The sequence below is a fragment of the Hyperoodon ampullatus genome, assembly GCF_949752795.1.
Source record: "Hyperoodon ampullatus genome assembly, chromosome: 8".
NCBI classification, from domain to species: domain Eukaryota; kingdom Metazoa; phylum Chordata; class Mammalia; order Artiodactyla; family Ziphiidae; genus Hyperoodon; species Hyperoodon ampullatus.
Genome location: NC_136921.1, coordinates 14,138,363 through 14,159,848, shown reverse-complemented (window position 1 = coordinate 14,159,848; position 21,486 = coordinate 14,138,363). Strand labels below are relative to the sequence as shown.

Genomic DNA, 21,486 nt, shown 5'->3' with positions numbered 1-21,486 from the left:
ATGGAAAGACTAGGAAAGGATGGCTGAGGACACACTATCTCCCAGATCCTTATCACACGTTAGCACATTTATTTTAGTTTTACAGATGAGACACCAGAAATCAAAGAGCTTGAGTAACTTACTCAAGGCTCTCAGATAGTAAATGGTGAAACTAGGATTCGAACATCGACCAGTTAAAACCCCAAGCTTACGTTTTCCTTAGAAGACATTCTCTTTTCAATGTACTGCTTAAGCAAAGACTGAAACACAGTCTAAGATGTGATGGAGAAAAGGTACCTGTAGTGGAAGGTCAGATTAGAGCACTAACTAACTCTGTGTATTCAACAGAGTTACAAGGTTCTTGGAAGAAGAAATTACACAATAATTCATATCTCTGCAAACTTAATACCTAACAAGGGCTACAATGATACTTCTTAGAAGATGATGACTCATTTGCTAGAGCAAGTTTGGAAGTACAAATAGAAAAGAAAATAAGTTTTTCAGCTCAATATCTATAAAATGTAGTTACTGATCTTTAACCTATTGCTAATATATTATTTCATATTTCTAAAGCCAAAGAGTCTCCTTTGTGACCAAACAATAGAAAACTATCTCCACCCTCCATTAAGATCCTTATTGCCCTTTCCATAAGGAAAGTTGGCATCTGTGTTAAAAAGTAGTTATCTTTCATTTCTAGTGGAGGGCTCAGCAACACTTAATTAATTCTTTCCTTTTAAAGTGCAGCATTATTACTTTCTGGAGAAATTCCAGATTTTAATGGATAAACCATCCAGAAATAGACTAGGCTTGAGTGACTAAAGAGAACTCTATTTTGCATTCACACATCTGAGTGACCCTGGTATTAATCCGAAATGTAATCTCAGCCATGTAGCAAGTTATGTGAATGCCTGTGGTTTGGTGATAAGATAAAGAATTGTTCCTAGTGGCCTATGACCAAAAACAGAGTCCTCAACCTAAATGGGCCAGCGTCTTAATGTGAAATATGAGGGAAGACTGCTAAAACACGTGATTGCTTCAATTTTTACATGAGAGAGAATAAGGATAGCTATTTCATCAGAGTAGAAAGAATAAAATTTTTGAAAATAAGATGTCCAAGTGAGGCCTATGGAATTATTTTCCTTCCCTTTGCCACCGTGGTCCATGTCAAATTTAATACTAAGGACAATAATTTGAGGACCAAGGCTTTGCAGAACAGTATTGTCTGTTACAGGCACTGTGTCTGTTTCTGAGATTAACTCTTGAGAATCAATGTAATCCTTGCCTTTGAAGAAACCTGCTCTTCAAAGAAGGATGATGTATTTATACACTGTAAATTTATTATCTTATTATTTATTACCTAATAATAAAGATAACATTCATGAAGAGCCTTCTTTGAACTATGTGATTTACATATAGTCTTACTGAATTCTTTAGCTTGGTGGATCTCTACACTGCAGCCATGCAGGTGGTCATTTTCCTCTTTGCCTTGAGTATAGCAGACTTGCTCTTGCCTCAGGACCTTTGCACTTGCTGCCCCTGCTTATTCTTTAATCTCTATATCAAATACTTTCTCTTCATAAATGTTTTTCTCACTTCTGCAGCATAAAGATTCCTTTGCAACCTCACCATCGTCTCTCTACCTTCTGTAGCCCTGTTTATTTTCTTTATTCCAGATTTTACCAATCATTCCATTCTGTTTATTTCTTTCTTTATGTATTTTCTGTTTTCCTTTATTGAAATGAGTTTTGTGAAAGCAGGTATGTAGGCTGCCTTGCTCTCCACTGAATCCTTGGAGTTTGAAACAGTTCTCAGCTCATATCAGATACTCCATACATATTTCTGGAATGTATGAATAATGATTGGATGAACACACTTTTCGATTAAAAAAACTCGGGGGAAAAGAGATTTCTACTCACCTGTACCACACCTGTACAGGAATCCAAAAAGATGCAACCTTTGGGTTCTTTGGATATTTTTTCATCTTTGTAAAAATTCATGATGTAGGAATTATCTGGCAACTGAGTCAGCTGGAAGAAGCGCTTTTTGAATGACTAAATAAAGGGAAAAAATATAAGGAGGTAGTTCAAATTCACAGAAATTAGACTACTTCTAATTCCTTCAAGAGTGCTACATTTCTAGGGCACTGTTCTAGAGAAGAACATCCTCCTTTCTCATAAATAAAATATGAAATGAAACACAAACTCAATGCAAATGGCTCTCCTCTGTTCTGTGACCGAAGTGGAGGAGGGTGTGAAGAAAGGTGGCAGAAACAAAGATGAGTCTTGATGTCTCCTTACCCGAACAGTAACGGTATTATTCACGGTGCTGTTAAAATTCCCCTTGTAGAGCCAGCCAGACTTGAAAACTCCGGTTCCTCCCATTCCCCCTCCGCCCTTGGAGGATGAGTGAGAAGTGGTATCCTGTACAGAAGGCATCATTAGCATCACAGCCATCTTTTGTGGATCCCAGATCTTAGACACTGCACTTAAAAATGAGACTCCTTTTTCTCTCTTTGACTCATCTTAAGAAATCATGTTCAATTTCAAAACACACGTGATTCATTTTATCTAAAAGCTTTCACACCAACAGTTACTGCAGCTTTAGGAGAAACTGGTCTGAATTTGAAACACGCTAGTGAAAGACAGGAGCTAATTATCCTCATGTTTTAAACATTTCACTTTCAACCATTTACTTACTTCATCCTTATCAGCATCTTCATGGTCAATCTCAAAGGAATGTGAAGGAAGTTTCTCTGGTTTGTATTCTGCTCTGATATTAAAAAAAAAAAGATTCTGATTTGTCATTTGAGACATTGCTTTCAGCTGGGTAACAGCTATTGTGGTGGCTTTCTTACACATTTTTATAAAATAATATAATCTTGTGAGGGGCCCATTTCCTTTGGAAGTATTAACTTTCTCCTTACACCATTATATCTTATCTCCAGTAAATAAATCTCCATTTTAAACCACAGAGTTACTATTTGTACAGATTTGCACATGTCCTTTTTAATTAGATGAAGGTAAGTGGGACAATTTTAAGGGCTTGGTGATTTATATTTTCCTTCCTCCACATTTTGAAGTGGAATATAAAGTACTGATATTTTCATTATCTTTTTTTTTTCCCTTTGCTTTTATGTGACATGTCCAAGGCTACAGGACAGTCATTTGAAGAATCACCCAGTGCTCTAGCCACCAGGCTGCGCTGCTCCCCTAACCTTGGCCTCTCCCAGAAGCCTGCACCAACGTGACTTAGCAGCAATTGTGCTCACTTTGGGGATTTCCATGGTATCACAGAAAAGCCTCTTAGTCAGAGCATCACTGACCAGCCCAGAGGAGCAAGAGCGTACACTTGGCCCTATAAGTGGTAAAATAAGACAGAAAAAACTTTCCTTGGCTTGATTCTATCTCATAACACATGTTTGAATGGAAACCAGGCAGTATCATCCAAAATTCAGGCATTCCTTTATACCTAACTAGAAAATCCTACACGGAGTGTTGGCATGGGAGATTTGTTTTCTTTAAAATGATTTATATTATGTAGAAGCAATCTCAGAAGTTGACTATTGAAAAAAAAGCCCAGGGGCACATTCAGTATTCCTATTACAAATGGTTTCTTATGTTGATGGTGTTCCAGATAGCAAGGTGAGTGACCAAGGACTCTTTATATGTATTCATATATGTCTATACATACATGTGTATAAGTATATGCACACACACACATATATATATATTATATGTACTCATAAAATCACCAAGACGTGCATTCACATAGGGATTCAGTGGATTCAAACAGATTCAAAATATTCTGTACCATCCTTCTGAAAGACATAGAAATGCCCATCCCGGTTCACAGCAGAGAAAGAGCACAAAAAGAACACCTTCCTCACTATCAAGTTGTGGAAAAGCCTGAGATCAGAACCACATCCTCCATACCTGATCAATGTTTTTTCTATTGTGGTAAAATATACATAACAGAAGAATTACTATTTTAACCGTTTTTAAGTGCACAGTTCAGTAGCATTAAGTAGATTCACACTGTACAACCATCACCACTGTCCATCTCCAGACCATTTTTATTCCCAAACTGACTCTGTACCCATTAAACAATAATTCCCCATTTTCCCCTTTCCCCAGCCCCGGGTTATCATTCTACTTTCTATCTCTATGAAATGAACTATTCTTGGTACTTCATATGAGTGGAGTCATGCAATATTTGTCTTTTTTTGTGGCTGGCTTATTTCACTTAGCATAATGTCTTCAAGGTTCATTCATGTTGGGGAGTGTACCAGGATTTCATTCCTTTTTAAGGCTGAACAATATTCCATTGTAACCTGGTGAGAGTTTGTGCTCCCAAACTCATTTCCATGAAGGTATCCTGGATCTACAGAATTAGGACTATCTTCCTGTAGATGCTGAGCATACGTCTCTTATGATGCTTGCCTGGTTCTGTTATTTGGATGCCTGTCTTAGTCCTCCAGCAGATTATACATTTCTTAAAGCCAGTGACTCTAATGAAGTCCCATCTACATCTCACTCGGCTTTTTTCTTTCCTGTTGTAGACATGATCAATATGCATTTGCTGACTGAATTACTGAGAGGCAAGGTGAACAAGGATATCACAGAAGTGAGATAATATGAAAAGGTATAACTTAGACTTTCGTTTTTGGAAGGCATCTTGGCAATGTTCTTTTTAGCAGTAGGACACATTTTTGGTGATCAAAATCCTAAGAGGCACCTCCAACATGTTAAATACGTTTTTAAAAAGTATCTTATTATTGTGAATTTATCCTATAAATTCAAATTAATGAAAGTCCCTTGCTACTAAAATTCATAACTAATAAAAATAAATCTATTCTGGGGTACACAGTACTTGATATTGAGTGTTATAAATGATATCTAGAGTCTCACTTCAGTCCTAATTCCAATTTATTTCTCTATTTTGTTTCGGTTCCACAGTCTTGATAGGACATCCCAAGACCCACAGATAAGTAGTTGCAGATGGTAACAGTTTAATTTCAAAGCCAGAGGCTTGAAAGAAGAGTGGTAGGAAATGTGTATTTTGAGCTTATCATCACAACAGGTTCAGACACATGGTAAGGGTAAGTGATCAATAAATACTTGTTAATTAATGTGTATGAATTTACTTGCATGGGTATGTGTTAGTACAAACTTCAAAAACATATTAATATATAATACAACCTTCCTCATCCATGATTTATTTGCAAGCTCAAAAATATATACCAAGATAACAGAGATTTTGTACTGAAGTCTAAATATGTACTAAGTAGCATATTTTTATTCAAATGTATATGAGTATAATCGGAATTTTGGACACAAATACTAGGAATCCACATCTAGTCTAATCTTGCTGTTTTGCTGAGAAGAAAACAAAGTCCATAACAGTTACTCACATAAACACATAGTGAAAGAGATGGGGTCAGAAGCCTTATCTCTGAAACGATACTTCCTGTATTAAGGACGGATTAGTCCAAACCATCTTTAATAAGCATGTTAAGTATGATTGCAGCCATTTTTCTCTTGCAAAGGATCCTGGTGTACCTGTAGTTCTTTCTCTTTCTTGCAGAACCTTAGAGATACTAAGTTTGGGCCAACTGCCACTGATGTTAACTTGTTCTGCCTCTTTTGGTTAGGGTCAACCTTATATGAAGGCAGGACAGGTAACAGACCACACTGTTATTTTGGGACCACCGGGAAATTCTCCCCATCCCACCAAAAATACTCCTCTTCTCCTTAACAACATCTTGACACTCCTTGAACCAGAAGCAGTTCTTTTTGCCTTTTCATTTGATGGGCAAAATAAAGCACCTAAACACAACCCTTTCCTCAACCCTTGCTCCTTCGAGAGGTGACACACTGCCTGAGATTCAGAGGCAGGTTCAAAGGGCTTATTTCAGAGCAATTACTCAAAGTATTTTGTCTGCAGAAGAGGAGACATGAGTGTTCCAGGATTCTTAAAATGATGGCAGGGCAGTAAAGGCACTATTAAGGAAACATCCCAAGTGAAAGATAAAGGGATGAGTAGGGAAAACTGAGGATGAGGCAGCAAAGACAAACTTGAACTGGAAGGTCAATGTTTGGCTCCGGGGTGGCCCTAAATTATATTCTAGTCCTTTTCTGCCCGTCTCCCTTTGACCTTGAGACAGTTCTATTCGTTTCTGAATTCTTTACCCTGTCCTCTTTGCCAGCATGGTTTATCCTTTCTTTTCTTTCTTACCAAAGAATAATTTTATAGGCATTTGTTCTTGATAATTGTGGCTTGCAATAGAGGCCATGTTCCACAGTCCAACTCTTATTTCTGCAAAGATAATTATAAAAGTGTAAAGAAAGGAGAGAAGGAACATCCTTCCAAACTAGCAATGAGAAAACAAACAATTAAGGAAACAAAATAGGGTTTTCATGAATCTCAGTGTATAAGGTTAAATACTTGTGAGGGTTTTTCCACAAATTTCCCATCAGAGAATTGAAAATAACAACTGAGATAGCCTATAAATGATAGCCAAAGTTTCACAAAAGTCCATGATTTTAAAGTGGCTTATGCACAACTTAGCTGAAAATGCTGTATTGACAGGAGAATGGCTAAACAAATTATAGTAGATCCACACACAAAAGGAATGTTACTCAGAAGGGGAAAGGAGCTACTGATACATGCAACAACGTGGATATCACTCAAAACATCATGCTGAGTCAAAGAAGCATGTTTCCTGTCAGAAACACAGGAATACATATAGCATGATTCCAAAAATTAAAGTTCTAGAATATAAAGTTCTAGAATATGTAATAGCAATCTGTGGTGAAGAAAATCAGAACAGTGGTTGTCTCTGGGGAGAGAGAGAAGTAGGGGTGAGGACTGACAAGGAAGGGGTAGCAATGAACTCTTTGAAGGTGATGATAACATGCCTTATGTCAGTAGGGGTTTCAGGTGCACAGGTGTACACATAGTCAAAGTCATCCAGTGGTTCACTTACGACTTGTGTCTCACCTCCTGAAGTTTCCCTCAAAAGAAAAAAAAAGTAAACTGTAAACATATATGTTTCTAGTTAATGGTATGCATTCTAAAGTGTTTAGAAAGGCAGCAGACAGTGTGTTGGTACTTTAAACTCACTTTGAAATGGTCAAAATATAAGATGGGCTGGTGGATGGCAAGAGGGATGGGTGGATGGATGCATAATATCATAAAATACATACAGCAAAATGTACAAGATATATTCTAGATGGTGAGAATATGGGTGTTCATTGTATAAGTTTTCCAAGATTTTTTGTATGTTTGAAAATTTGCATAGTAAAATATAGGGGTGATTTTTTTTAAAGGTGTTGAAAAAAAATGACATTTCCTGAATTTTTTTTTAATACTAAGCAAATTTTTAAGAAATTGTGCAAAATATATATATAACTATTCTCAAAGAAAATAGTGAGTATGAATTTCTCAAGAACTTTCCCCTGGTATTTTTGAAGGACAGATGATTTTGAAAAGAGAGAAGGCAGCTTCATACAAATACTAAAAAAATTTTTTTTAATTTCCCAAATGTTACAGTATTACAATTTGTGAGGTCTCCAAACTCTTGCATAAAACCAAATTTTCTTTAAGTTTTCCTTTACACTTCACTTAAGTATTATGACTCAAAAATAAATCATAAGATATGATAGATAAGACCAATGAGGTCACTAGCAAAACTCAACCAACTACATTAATCCTTAGTCATATTCATGCAGACCTTATTGTTCATTAAAAAAAAATGTGCAGACCAGGGAGTGTCAATATAGGTCATATCTAGGGGTGTGGGATGGGTGAATGTGCATCCCATATTTCGTTGCTGGCTTTTCTTAAATCTGTTTGCTTGATCAAATTCACTGTGAGTTGAGAGCTGTGTTAATTCTTGGAGGCCATTCCTCCTCATCACTAAATGATCTGGTTTCCAGATAGTACCTGTCACATAGAAGACCTGCAATAATGACAACCATGTATTGGAAGATAAATCCCCAAGCTGAGTAAACTCGCCTTCTAACGGAGGAGAGAGTGGGTAATTAAGCATAAATAAACAAGGTAATTTCCCTGGATGAAAATGGTTGGGAAGAAAATTAAAGAGGAGAAGAGAAAAGAGTGATCCAGGTAGGGGCGGCAGAAGCCAGGTTTAGAAAGGGTGGTCACAGATGGCCATTTTGGTTGAGAATGAGAAGAAGCCGGCCATGTGATGATCTGGGGGAAGATCATTCTGGCACAGGGAATGGCGAGCAAAGGTCTTGAGGAAGAATCAGGCTTGCAGCATCCAAGAGTGGACCACTGGTGGGGCTGGAGCACAGTGAGGGAGGGAGAGAGACAAGAGGGGAGGTCAGCCTTGTAAGAAAATGCCCTGGAGCACACTTGGCGGAGGGTTTAGACATGGGTGCTACTGAGAACTCTTCTTTCCCGTCCCTCTTCCCACTGACCCACAGGGCACTGCCTCCTTGTCTTTAAGTAACCATCATCACTACGCAGTCTCATATCTGCAGGGCCATTAAGCATGACCTTTCTCTCTTCTGGATGTCATTAAAAATTTTTAATTTTACCTGTTGAAGGTAAAATTCTTCCCCCAAGACCACTGTGGGTCTCTAAGGGCCTTTGGGCTCCAGAGACAGAGGGCTCAGCAGGGGCCTCACCTTCCGGTGATTGGACCCAACATTAGTTTTCATTTCTGGTCAGTCTTATTTCTCATTTCTATACCCAAATTACCTCCTATACCTCATATAAGGAGTGTGGGGATGCTTGAGTGGAGTGAGGTTGGGGGCAAGTTACTAACCCTCTCGATGCTCTGCATTCCTTTATACAACAGGGAAAACAGTTTCTTCTCTGTGGGGTCATGAATGTTAAATGAGATAATGTACATATGGCACCCAGCACATTCTGGCTCACTGTCGACACTTAAGAAGTGTTCTTTTATTTAAAAAAAATTCTGTTCCAAATCAGCCCAAATATACAGGTTCCATTTTTTTTTTTTTTTTTTTTTTGCTGTATGTGGGCCTCTCACCATTGTGATCTCTCCGTTGCGGAGCACAGGCTCTGGACGTGCAGGCTCAGCGGCCATGGCTCACTGGCCCAGCCTCTCCGCGGCATGTGGGATCTTCCTGGACCAGGGCACGAACCCGTGTCCCCTGCATTGGCAGGCGGACTCTCAACCACTGCGCCACCAGGGAAGCCCTACAGGTTCCATTTTAATTGATCTTCTATCTATCACAAAATATACTTTATGAAATTTTCTTCTGTATATCCACCCAGCTGTGGTAAAACTTTTAGGTATGTCATTTATCTCTGTATTTTAGCCTGCAGATTAATGAAATCTGTGGCATCATATTTTTTTGTTTGTTTCACATGTTTTAAATTGAGATATAATTGACAGATGACATTATGCTGGTTTTAGGTGTACAAAATAACAATTCTGTATTTGTATATACTGTGAAATAATCACCACAGTAAGTCTAGTTAACATCGTTACCATGCATAGCTACTAAGAATTTTTTTGTGTGTGTGATGAGGACTTTTAAGATCTACTCTCTTGGCAACTTTCAAATATGTGATACAGTATTGTTAACTCTAGTCACCAAGCTGTACGTTCCATTCCCATGACTTATTTATTTTATAACTGGAAGTTTGTACCTTTTGGATCCCCTTCACCTCACCTCTGTCAACTATCAGTCTGTTCTCTGTATCTGTGAGCTTGCTATTTTTTTTTTCTGGTTTTGTTTTTTGTTTTTAAATTCCATATATGAGTGAGATCATATGGCTTTTGTCTTTCTCTGACTTATTTCACTCAGCATAGTGCCCTTCAGGTCCACGAATGTTGTCAAAAATGGCAAGATTTCATTCTTTTTTATCACCGAATAGTATTCCATTGTGTATATTTGCCACATTTTGATCCATCAGTGGACACTTAAGTTGTTTCTGTATCTTGGCTAGTGTAAATAATGCTGTAATGAACATGGGGGTGTATATATCTTTTTGAATTAGTGTTTTTGTTTTCTTCAAATAAATACCCAGAAGTGGAATTGCTGAATCATACAGTAGTTCCATTTTTAATTTTTTGAGGAATCTCCATACTGTTTTTCGTAGTGGCTACACCAGTTTACATTCCCACCAAGAGTGCACAAGGGTTCCCTTTTCTCCACGTCCTTACCAACACTTGTTATCTCTGGTTGTTTTGATAATAGCCATTCTAACAGGTGTGAGGAGATAATTCATTGTGGTTTTGATTTGCATTTCCCTGGTGATTACTGATATTGAGCATCTTTTCATGTACAAGTTGGCCATCTGTATGTCTTCCCTGGGAAAATGTCTATTCAGATCCTCTGCCTATTTTTTTAATAAGATCGTTGTTGGCTATTTTTTTTTTTTTTTGCCACTGAGTTGTATGAGTTCTTTGTATATTTTATGTATTAACCCCTTATCAGGTATATGATATGCAAATATTTCTCCCATTCAGTAGGTTGCTTTTCATTTTTTTTTGATGATTTCCTTTGTTGTGCAGAAGCTTTTTAATTTGATGTAGTCTCATTTGTTTATTTTTGCTTTTGTTGCCTTTGCTTTTGGAGTCAGATCCAAAAAAATCATTGCCAAAACCAATGTCAAGGAGCTTATTGCCTGTGTTTTTTCCAAGGAGTTTTATGGCTTCTGGTCTTATACTCAAGTAGTAAATCCATTTTTAGTTGATTTCATGTATGGTGTAAGATAGTAGTCTAGTTTCATCCTTTTACTTGTGGCTGTCAGCTTTCCCAATGTTTATTGAAGAGACTATCCTTTCCCCATTGTATATTCTTGGCTCCTTAGACATCATACTTTTTTATGACATTCATTCTTGTTTCTTAGGAACACCAATTTCAGTGCCAATTTTTATTTCTAATGTGTGAAGTCTTTACATTTTACATTCTAGCCTGAAATAAAGTCTCTCTCCAATATCTTCCTATGAACCGACACTAAAAAAATAAGGTTCTTAAGAGTGAATAATAGCACAATTTTAAATTTAAAGACTAAAAATGAGGGAGATAAACACATATCTTTTTTCACTTCCCCATAATTCCAAGTTTTTATTTTAAAGCCTCAGCAATCCATAAAAAGAAATGATCAGTTTAAATTGGTAGCAGACATAGGAGAATTCTTCTAATCCAGGAGGTATGAAAATGATTTACTTCTAATAGTCTCAGAAGGCCCAAGTAAATTATGTTCCCACTACTGACCTAAATATGTGTAGTCTTTAGTGGGGAGTGCCTAGCTTTGTAAAATCATTTAAAAAATAGTTTTACTATTCAATGTTACAGTCTTCATTCATTCAGGAGATACATGAGGATTATTCTAGAACTTCTGATTTTCACTTTGAACATATCATATAGAGTTCATTACAGTTTCTTACTTAGCGGCATTCTTATGCTTCCCTTTCTTGGTATCAACTTCCACATCCTTTAGTTAAAGTCAGGGAAATTTTCAGCAATATTTTGGTTACTTTTGCATTTCTTCTCATGAGAATTCTTCTCGTGCTCTACAAGAATTCCAATTCAACAATGATATCCAGACCCTGTTCTGACTGGAGGTGTCTTCTCTATTGTTTTCATAGAGGAAGAATATAGTGCATGTGAATTTTTTAATTAATTTATTTTTCTTTATGGCATCACGAATACAAGAAAAGATGAACAGTGTATGGGGATAAAGCCATTAAAGATTTCAATAGACCTAAGGACAGCAGGAAGGCATTTATACCAAATGGCAGCTGAACACCCCTTTCTACACTCTCTCCCTTTATATGCAGTCTTCCAAGTGCTTGGACATGGCTTACAAGTTGTAACCACTTCTCAGAACTGTTTTTAGAAAGAAGAAGTCTCGATGTTAAAAAATGCTTTGCTTTTCAATTGCAGCTACAAAAAGTGTGTGACTAAGGCCCAGACATTCTGAATGTAATAATTATTCATGAAGGCCTAGGTTGTGATGAGACCTTCCCAACATGAAGTTTATGGAAGTTATCTTTTAGGAGTGACCAGAATCTAAAGGAACGTTCAGAGATTTGGTGAAAGTTAACAGTCACTGTTTTGAATAAAGACTTGCTGTTTTAGAGGAACATTGCTTTGCTCTTCACAGTAACGCTACTCCAAAAGAAATGGCCTGCTTCTCTTTTTTTTTTTCTTCTTTTTTTTAATACTCACTGCTACAATCCCATTCTCCATAGAGTAGAGCAGGTAATTTCTTAAAGAGGTAAACCAGATCATGTCACACTCCAGGTTACAAATTTCTAGTCTTCTGTTGCAATGAGAATAAAATCCAGCCCCTTTTCAGGACCCATGAGGTCCCCTGCCTAGTTGCATGGTTTCACCAACCCTTAGGTCCGGCCCCACTGATTGTCATTCTGCTCGAATGACCACTCTGGTTCCCACCTCATGGCCTTTGCCCCTGCTGTTTCCTCTGGGAACCCTTTTCTGGAGATTGCAGTGCTGTTAGCCACGCTTCCTTCAGATCTGAGCCCAAATGTCACCTTCCCAGAGCTACTCCATAACACCGCCTCCACTTCAAATTCTGCATCCAGGAGTTGATAGCAGCACTTCCAAGTATCCCAGTCTGGAAAAGATGTTTCTGGGGGCACGGGAAATCTTAGAAAGTGGTGCCCAAGTCTAAACCATGTGTCCATTAAAACATTAGATGCAATGTGTATGACCTCAAAGTTTCACTTGAGGGAAGTGTTAATAAAAAATTAACTTTTGACTGTCTTAAGTGTTTTTTCTGTATGATGTGCATCATTTTAGTTTGATGAACCAGTGTGTTGGGAGACTCCAGTTCTTTGCAGTTCTTTGAATTTAAGCAACTCCAAGCCCATCCAGGATTATTATATTTTAAAATTTGTTACTCTCTCAGTTTACTTATCCAATAAGTAATTATTGCACACCTACTATGTGCCAGGCATTCTCCTAGGCCTGCAGGGGATTCTGCGAGGAAGAGTCCCTGCCCTTTGTGGGGTTTAACTTTAGTGGGAGACACAGACACAGAATAAATGACTACTCTAGGTCAGGTAGTTGGTCAGGTGAGCAAATTCTTTATAGAGGTGACATTTGGGCAGTTGCAGAACAATATCACCTTTTCCTAAAGACTTTATTTCCCCATAATCCGGGAAATATTAGGTGTTTGTTTTTCCTTTTTGTTGTTCTTAGACATTTATCATTCCTGTGGAGGTTATTTATTTTCGTGCCCTTTGATATCCCAGAGTGAAAATACATGAAACCAATGGCAAATCTGAATGCCATATACAGAATATTGTCAGAAAAAATTTCTGGTCCCAATTTTACTTTTTAAATTCTTTTGTATCTGCTATTGAAAAGACAGCTCACAAAAGAATGACATGGTACTTAAAACTTTGTTCAAAACCTAAATGAGTATATGTATCTCTCACCCCAATTCTGTGAGGTTACAAGCAATACACTGTTGAAGAAAATGTTCCATCGTGACTTTTATTTAAAATTTTGTAAAACATACCTTGATACTAGATTAACGTACATGTATTCATGAACAGTGGCAGAATTTAGGGAACATAGCTTATATATGGAAAAACCCAAGAAGTAATCATAATAGGTTCTTACCGAGGTAACTGTCGAATGTCTCCAGAATACTGTTCATATTTGTAGTTTACCACATACCACTGGGAACTGTAAAATTTACAAGCCTGAAAGGAAAACAATGGCAATTAAAAATTATCATTCAAAAAGCAGCTGTCTTGATAAAGAAGCACAGTGAATTCAGTGCTCATAATCTCCGGGTTAATGTTAGGTAGCTATGCTAGCAATTTTAAGGTAGATAAGGGGCTTGAGCATTATAATCATTTCATTTTCCAGTGAAAGGAAAATCTAACCTTTCCAGACTCTTAGAGGAGGAACTGTTTAACATATTTATTCTATTTTTCTCCATTAAGGAAAGCCTAATTTAATCATCCTCTGAATCATAACCGGATATGTCACTAACCTCAAGTATCATCATTTTTCAGCTTTCCTTGGAAACCCTTCCTTTATTTAACAGTTCTTAGCAGTGAAATATGTTATTATTTATATGCCACCCTTTCATCATAATTTTAGCCCATTTTTTCTTATTCTTGCATCAGTAACCTATCCTTTTCCTCTTTATATCAACCCTGCTGTCAGCTTGAAATGAGTTTTTCAGTTTTACCTCATTGCCTTCTGAGCCCAACCTTCTCCCTGATTATTCATCAACTTTATAAATATATGTGAATAAAAGATGACCAAAAAACTTTTAAAAAACAGTGTTAATAGCACAAAAGAATTATCTTAGAGTGGTTCATGATGGCTGAGCTTACAGTATTTACTCATGGCAAATATTTCCCAAACACCGACCCTGTGCCTGGCACAGTACTGACCACAGAGGTAATAGAGATTTCACTAGCTGGCTTTTAAGATTCCTTTAGATTCTAAAATTACATAAATCTGGGGATTAAACAGCAACACCAGGATTATAAGGAGACTCTGTCCTCTAGCATTAGTGGGAAAAAATGAGGAGTAATAAACTTACTGCAATGTGAGAGATAAGACCTCTGATCGTCTTTGTAACCAAGAAGGGGACTGCAAATGAGAGCTCTTCATGAGAGTCATTACTCAAGGTGTGGAAAGGTTAGGGCAAAGAAAGCACGGGCACTGTCTTTGCAGAAACAGAAAGTGGGAGGGAGTGGCTCACAGGGGGGTGTAGAAAGGTGGGTGGAGAACATAGGGTGTGGGCACCTGGCTCAAGATGCACAGGAAAGGCAGGGAGAAGGGTTAGGGGTCCTTAGCCACACTGGATTTCTCTAGCCTTGAACTTCCTCAGCACCATAGCTTTGTCTGTTCAGGGAAACACCCCAACGCAAATGGAGACTGAGGGCAAACAATGCATGAGACTAGGACAAAGTTAGGAGTGGGGGGATGGCGGCAGGGGGACAGGAGAAAAGAAGAGATTAAAAACAGAACGGCAACAAGACAAATGGATGTGGATAACAGTCAAAGAGGATTCGGGGGATGTGTACCGACTTTGGATGGAGAAGAGGAATACGAACAAAACTTAATGTTTAGCTAAAATTAAATTTCTTAACTTGTCAATTCCTGAGCCAACTGTGCAAACCACATGTTTCTGGAAATAAAAGGAAAACTGGACCTTGATATGCTCCCTGGCTAAAAAGTTCCATCTTCATTTTCGATAAAGATGCCAGGAATTCAGGCAAGGAGCACAAAGATCCACAGCATCCCAACCCAAGAGGGCAAAACATTCATGATCACGGCTCTTTCCCACCCTCTCTCACTTACTTTCCTTTCTTTACACTTTCCTGTAGTTCTCAAATGATACAAAATGGAAAACAAAAAGCATAAAACCCACCCCTTTTTTGCATTCCCTTTCAATCTTTTTTTTTCTGGTGCATAGGTTTACCTAGTTCTCCTCTAAGTATATATTTGAATTGGAATATTGTTTTTATTCACTTAAAGGCATATTCTAAAGATTTTTTAACTTTTGCTTTCTAAATTTTATGACCACTTTAAATAAGTAGAATAAAGTCTCATACCCTAATTTACCAACCTGGTCTCTTAGTTTTGGAAACCATCCATTCATTAATTTGGTCAATAAACATTATTGAACCCATATTGTGTGCCCGGTGTTTTTCCAGGGGATGCAAATACATCAGTGAACAAGGGACAAAAATTCATGCCCTCTTGAAAAGTGTGCCCCTGTGAAGAGCTGGTCAACAAACACAAAAATAAGTAAATTGTGTAATGTATCAGGAAATGCTAAGTGTCATGTGAAAAATAAAGCAGAAGAAGGGGGATGGATAGAGCTGGGGAAGGAGGGACAATTTAAATAGAATGGTTAGGGTAAGTCTTACAAAGAAGGTGACATTTGAGCAAAGACTTATAGGAGATGACAGAGTGAGCAGTTACTATGGCTACTTCAGATTTTGTGCCATTGTAGAAACAAATGCTTCAGAGTGTTTCTTCATGAATTTGGTCCTCCCATTTTCCCCCAAGTTTGACCCATTTTGGATTATTTTCTTAGGATAGAGTACTCAAAGTAATTTAAAGATTCTTGATAAAAACTGCCAAACCAATGTATATTCTTTATCAAAAAAATGCGAACAGAGGGTACCACACTGAACCAGGAGCTACAGGGCTTTATTCTTGGTCTGGAACTAGTACTGAATTCCAACATGATTTTTGTCAAATCACTTTGTTTATTAGGATCTCTGATTTAGCAACTGAACACTCAGTATATTAGACTGGATTAGAAATTTCTCTCTCATAATATCTATTGCTACACTTCCTAATCTGGGGGTTTTGATGGGACAAATGTGCATTGTCTTATTGCCCTGTCTTGCTATGGATAGTACCTATGTGTAACCATGATAAACGTCACGCATATTACACACACTGTTCATGAGATGCCACAGGCTTAACCAAATCTGAGATATGTTAATCCTGAATTCCACTGACCAAAAATGAAGGTGGTTATTTCTTATACTAGTACAGCCTAGTAAAGAACTACCTCTTTTTTGTTTTGGCAGTGGCAAGTGCCTGTCAGATACTGTTCTACTGGGTGCTTTACATATAATCTTAATAAGCACTCCATGAGATTTTATATTCCCATTTTATAGATCACAGAGGCAAGGAGAGGCTCAGATTTTTGCCCAAGATCCCACATGTGATAGAAGTAGGATTTCAAACTGGATTTGTCTGACTCAAAAAGTCTATTCAACTAATTTATGAGTTGTTTGATATTTGCAGACTTTGAAGCCTTTAAAAAAAAATCACATCTGGACCACTATTCCAGAGGTTTTCTATGGTGTTTCTGTTTCTGTCTTGGAGTCAAACAAACCTGGTTTTGAATTTTGGTATTAACTGTGAGGTCTCAATTAAGTGATTTAATATCTATTTCTTTATCTGTCTAAATAATACCACCTTCATTAGGATCGATTCCTATAAAGCACCTAACAGAGGGTAAGTAATTAACAAATACTTGTTTTTAAAAAATCAGTTTTCTCAGCAAGTTTGACTCAATCTATAAATCACATTCATGACAGTTGATAATAACAACTTGTTTTTCTTGATTTATTCAAGTATAGTTTTGGAGAGCTATCTTAGCTCTGATGATCACAGAGCTCTGTTTTAATCAAATTCCTTCTGAATTTATTTGCTAGGTTTCTTGTATCTGGTGGTAAGTAGATGAGGATTAGGGTTGGACTAGAGGACCCTTAAATATCCCTGTAAATCTGTGATTTCTCTGATTCTGAGAAAGCCAGTGCATTTTACAAACACATAAACATTTCTCCTACATAGTTAGGCATTTTGGAAATGTTACGCATAGAAAATTATTCGCCATTCTTTGTTCCAACCCACACACTCACTCTAAGAAGATCATTAAGATCTATTATAATTATGACTACAATTCCTCTTTGTCCAAAAACTAAGCTGAAATGACCTTTTGCAAATTCAAAGTCACAGGCTACAACTCTGCTTGTTTTAGTAAGTCTCCATTTCCCCCCTAAAAACTACCTATCTCAGAACACTGATTTCAAATTACCCACTTCTTATCCCCTTGAGAAAGGGAGACTGCCACAGTCTGCTTCAAAGATGAAGGCTGAATATCCAGCAAACATTTGCTGAGCTGGTTAATTTTTCCAAACAGCAATGTCCTGGTTCTTATTTTATTCATTTATTATGTTTGCTTGTTCAGCCTTTATCTTGCCATCTCTGCCTGTTATATGTTTAGACACAAAAAAAATTGAGCCCAGTCAACTTAGTCAAAGGCTATTAAATCATTAGGATAGTGTTGCCCAAATTGTATTGTGTCCATGGGGCTTGCTAATTAAAATGCAGGTTCCTGGGTCCCACAGGGGGTTCACTGAATCAGAATCTCTAAAGGGGGCCTTGAAATGCATCATTCCACTGGAGTGACAGTGTGACTCTGTCCTTGTCATGCTGTCTGCCTATGAACTGAAAGCATTAGGGTCCCAGCTTCACACAGGGAACTCTAGTAACTGAGGTGACCCTCCAGCTTTCCCCTAAGTAGGCACATCCTTTTAAAAGAGCAGGGAGCATATCAACTCAAGCGTGGGGTTTTACTGATAGTGGAAACTCAATATATATGTGTTGAATGAATGAATCTTCTATATTCTTTCTTTTCCTTTAGAAATAACTAAACAGGACACCTTAAAAGTTCTAAAAATCTAAATACTTTTGAAAAGATTGGGCAACTATAAAGAGTACCCTAAAATACTCTAAACAAAACATATCATTTTTCCCCTTTTCCCTTCCTCTTTAGAAGATCATCAGAATCAATTCAAATCATGTTACCTACCTCAAATAGCAATTTAGGTTTGGCAATGTAATTTGTCCATCTCTTAAAAGGCTGATTATTAGATTCTGGCTACAGAGTAATAAGCAGGTAATAGATTGTTTTTTAGATGCAAAATTATTTTTTTTTCTGGCTATAGAGGTTATTTAATTACATGACTACTTTCTTGCCAGAAATATTTATGCAACCACAAAAGGTGTTCTTTTTGGCCCTTAGTCACCAATGGGATTAATTCTGTATTTGTAAAACGATGGTGGTGGTTTTCATATTAATGCCATTCTTTACAAAGTTTAGAAGTAATTGTGGCTATTTTATAAATGTTAAAAAATGCAGCATCACAAAGTTAAGTGAATTCAGATAAATTATGTATTGAAAGAGTGGCTGAATAATTTATTGTCCACATTGAGGCACTTCAAAGTGAAAGGAGATGCTATTAGCCAGGCCAACAGGTAGAATATGAAACTTCCTGCAAATCAGGACATTGGTCATCCAATAAATACATTGATATTTTAGAAGAAAGGAAAAGGCACTGAAAACATTTTTTAATTTAACTTGACCACATTATATATTCCTTTAAAATGCAATCATTAATTTCTGTACTATAAAAATAAGCTGAACAGTTACTGATCTTTTAAAACTTATACTACACTCTTGGGAGAGAAATGAAAATGAGATTGACAAAATAGATGATGTAACTATAGATCTGATTCAGTTTCAGAAATCATGGTACAATCTTATTTAATAGATTTTTGAGTCTGTTTTTTTAAAATATTACTTGATATTAGATAGTGTTACTATGTTTATAAATATGCATGTATCATGTAAAACAGAATGTCACATCAAATGCCAACCGTAAGTGTAAATCATTTTTAAACTATTTTGTCTGAATTATAGAGTAGACTAAATTGCTACCTTTGTTGATTTTAAATTGAAAGTGAATCAGGGTATTTGGTTTGTCTTTTCAAAATGCATTGCACTAAGGCAACTGAACAAACTTTAAAATTAGACTTTCATAAATCACACCTGTGCCCAATCTGGGGACCTACACTCTAATTTCCCAGCTAGATGTCACAAGTATTTTGTCAGGACATAAATAATGGATGGTACTAAAAAAAACCTTGATAATATTATGATCTACTTGTTATTTTCATGTAAGTCATAAAATCTGGGCTTTAATTCAATGAAACTGAAATTTTATGTTCAAACTTATGATTTTTTAAAAAATTTTTATACTCCAGGGTCCCCGACTTATATTTCTGTCTTTATTCACTTACCACCAAACATTGTAGGATGACTTTTATTGTGGAGAAGATTAGAGGAAGCCAATTTAGATGGGAACCATTTTACATGTTTGGAAACAAGACTATTATTCTAGGGATTTGAGAGAAGAGAAAATAAATTTCTTCAAGGTGACTAATGTGAAACACAAAAATATTTTGTTTTCATTGTTTTCAACAGTGTTTTCCATACACATTTTATTCTAATGCCACTAAAGAGTAAATGCATTTGAATTTAGCTTAATCAACATTTGTACGTTTATTATCTTTACTGTCATACATTTAGTGTTAAAAAAAATAGGGTGATCCATTTTGTTCTGACTATAATAGAAAAAAATCATTACATCTAAGACTAAACTATATAAAGGACAACAGATTTTGATATCATTTTTCCATTAAATTCTTGAAGTTGCAAAATAAATATGGCTCTTCTTATAAATTTACTTTTAAAAAGTACACACAAAATGAAAAGTCCCTTAACTTCCAGCAAGACCTTCACTAGTGAATTAGGAGTCTCCTTCTTCAAAACAAAAACAAAAATCTTTTATTTGGATTAATTTTATTAAGAAAGGATTAAGATCTTTTTTTAATTTGGAGAAATTTTTATAGTTGTATTTTCCCTAATATCTTCCAGTAACTGAAATTGTGCATGTACCCTTGATGTCACAGCAGAGGGGTTACTTCTAGATTGAAGGAAACTATGTTTACCGTGCTCTGGTCTAAAGTTAACAAATGCATTAGAATCACTCACTTGCTGTCCAATGAATCAGAATCAGAAAACTGTATCCATTTTTACTTAATTTATTTATACATGCAAAAAAAAAACAAACAAACACCTCCGAATCATTTACTGAAAGACTCATTCTTATTTCTGGGTAAGATGAACTGCACCTTATTCTACATATGAGATTCAAACAATTTGTATAAAGTACAAAGGCATTTTGGCTAAAAGAATGGTTTCTTTATCAATGTACACAACATGCAGTCCAAAATTAAACATAAAGCGTATAAAATTATTTCAACCATAGAACAAATGAAATTCCATGTGTTTTCTTCAGAAAAGATACATTTCATTCTTTTTAGATATGTTTCATTCAGTTAACAAAATAGGGCAGCATGAAATACATTTGAAATCATGGCCAGCCTTCCTCTCCTCATCATTTTCTTTGAAATGCCTAGGACCCACGTTGCTTAAAATCACTTTTACTTCTCGACATGATGCAGCTTCTACCTTGACTATTTATAATTTTCTCTCGAATTAATTGAATGCCACTTGTCTGGGTCCAAATGGTAGATGAGGAAGAAGAAATTCATTTTCAATATTATACTCACTTGGTCATATGTTGTTTTTCATAGTTACAAAATTTTGCTTCTTAAGAAATTAAGCAATATTTCGGTACATTATTTAACAGTCTCCTGAGCTATTTTTAACTTCAGAATGCATAGCTTATTCTGCCTGAAGAGTTCCAATAGTTTTACTGGTTTTACCCTTAAAGCATTTTCTAGGGATGGGCTTCCCTGGTGGCGCAGTGGTTGAGAGTCTGCCTGCCAATGCAGGAGACATGGGTTCGTACCCCGGTCCGGGAAAATCCCACATGCTGCGGAGCGGCTGGGCCTGTGAGCCATGGCTGCTGAGCCCGCTGAACACTTTCTAGGGAAAAGGGACAACAATATACTAGCACCTTCTTTGATAAGATAACACATCTTGCATCTCTTCAGTGTTCAACCCACTGTAATCGGGTTGTGATCAAAGCATCTGAAACTGCTTTGTTAAAGAACCACCAATGGCTGTGAATTACCCAATCCAGTGAATTACCCAATCTTGACACATTTTGGCATTTTACGCCATTGGCTCACTCTGGCTATTGACAGTTTTTTGTTTCTGAGA

The 21,486-nt window shown here is 36.7% G+C and overlaps 1 protein-coding gene across 5 annotated transcripts in view; it reads right to left on the bottom strand.

The window, feature by feature from the left end:
- DOCK10 (dedicator of cytokinesis 10) overlaps nt 1-21,486 on the bottom strand; it is a gene marked incomplete at both ends in the record, with an annotated part of 299,463 nt that overhangs the window by 115,407 nt on the left and 162,570 nt on the right. For all 5 annotated transcript variants that reach the window (XM_079710445.1, XM_079710444.1, XM_079710442.1 and 2 more), the window contains 4 exons: nt 1,896-2,030; nt 2,277-2,399; nt 2,676-2,748; nt 13,581-13,663. In XM_079710445.1, the coding sequence (XP_079566571.1) occupies nt 1,896-2,030; nt 2,277-2,399; nt 2,676-2,748; nt 13,581-13,663 (414 nt within the window). The remainder of the gene's footprint in view (nt 1-1,895; nt 2,031-2,276; nt 2,400-2,675; nt 2,749-13,580; nt 13,664-21,486) is intronic.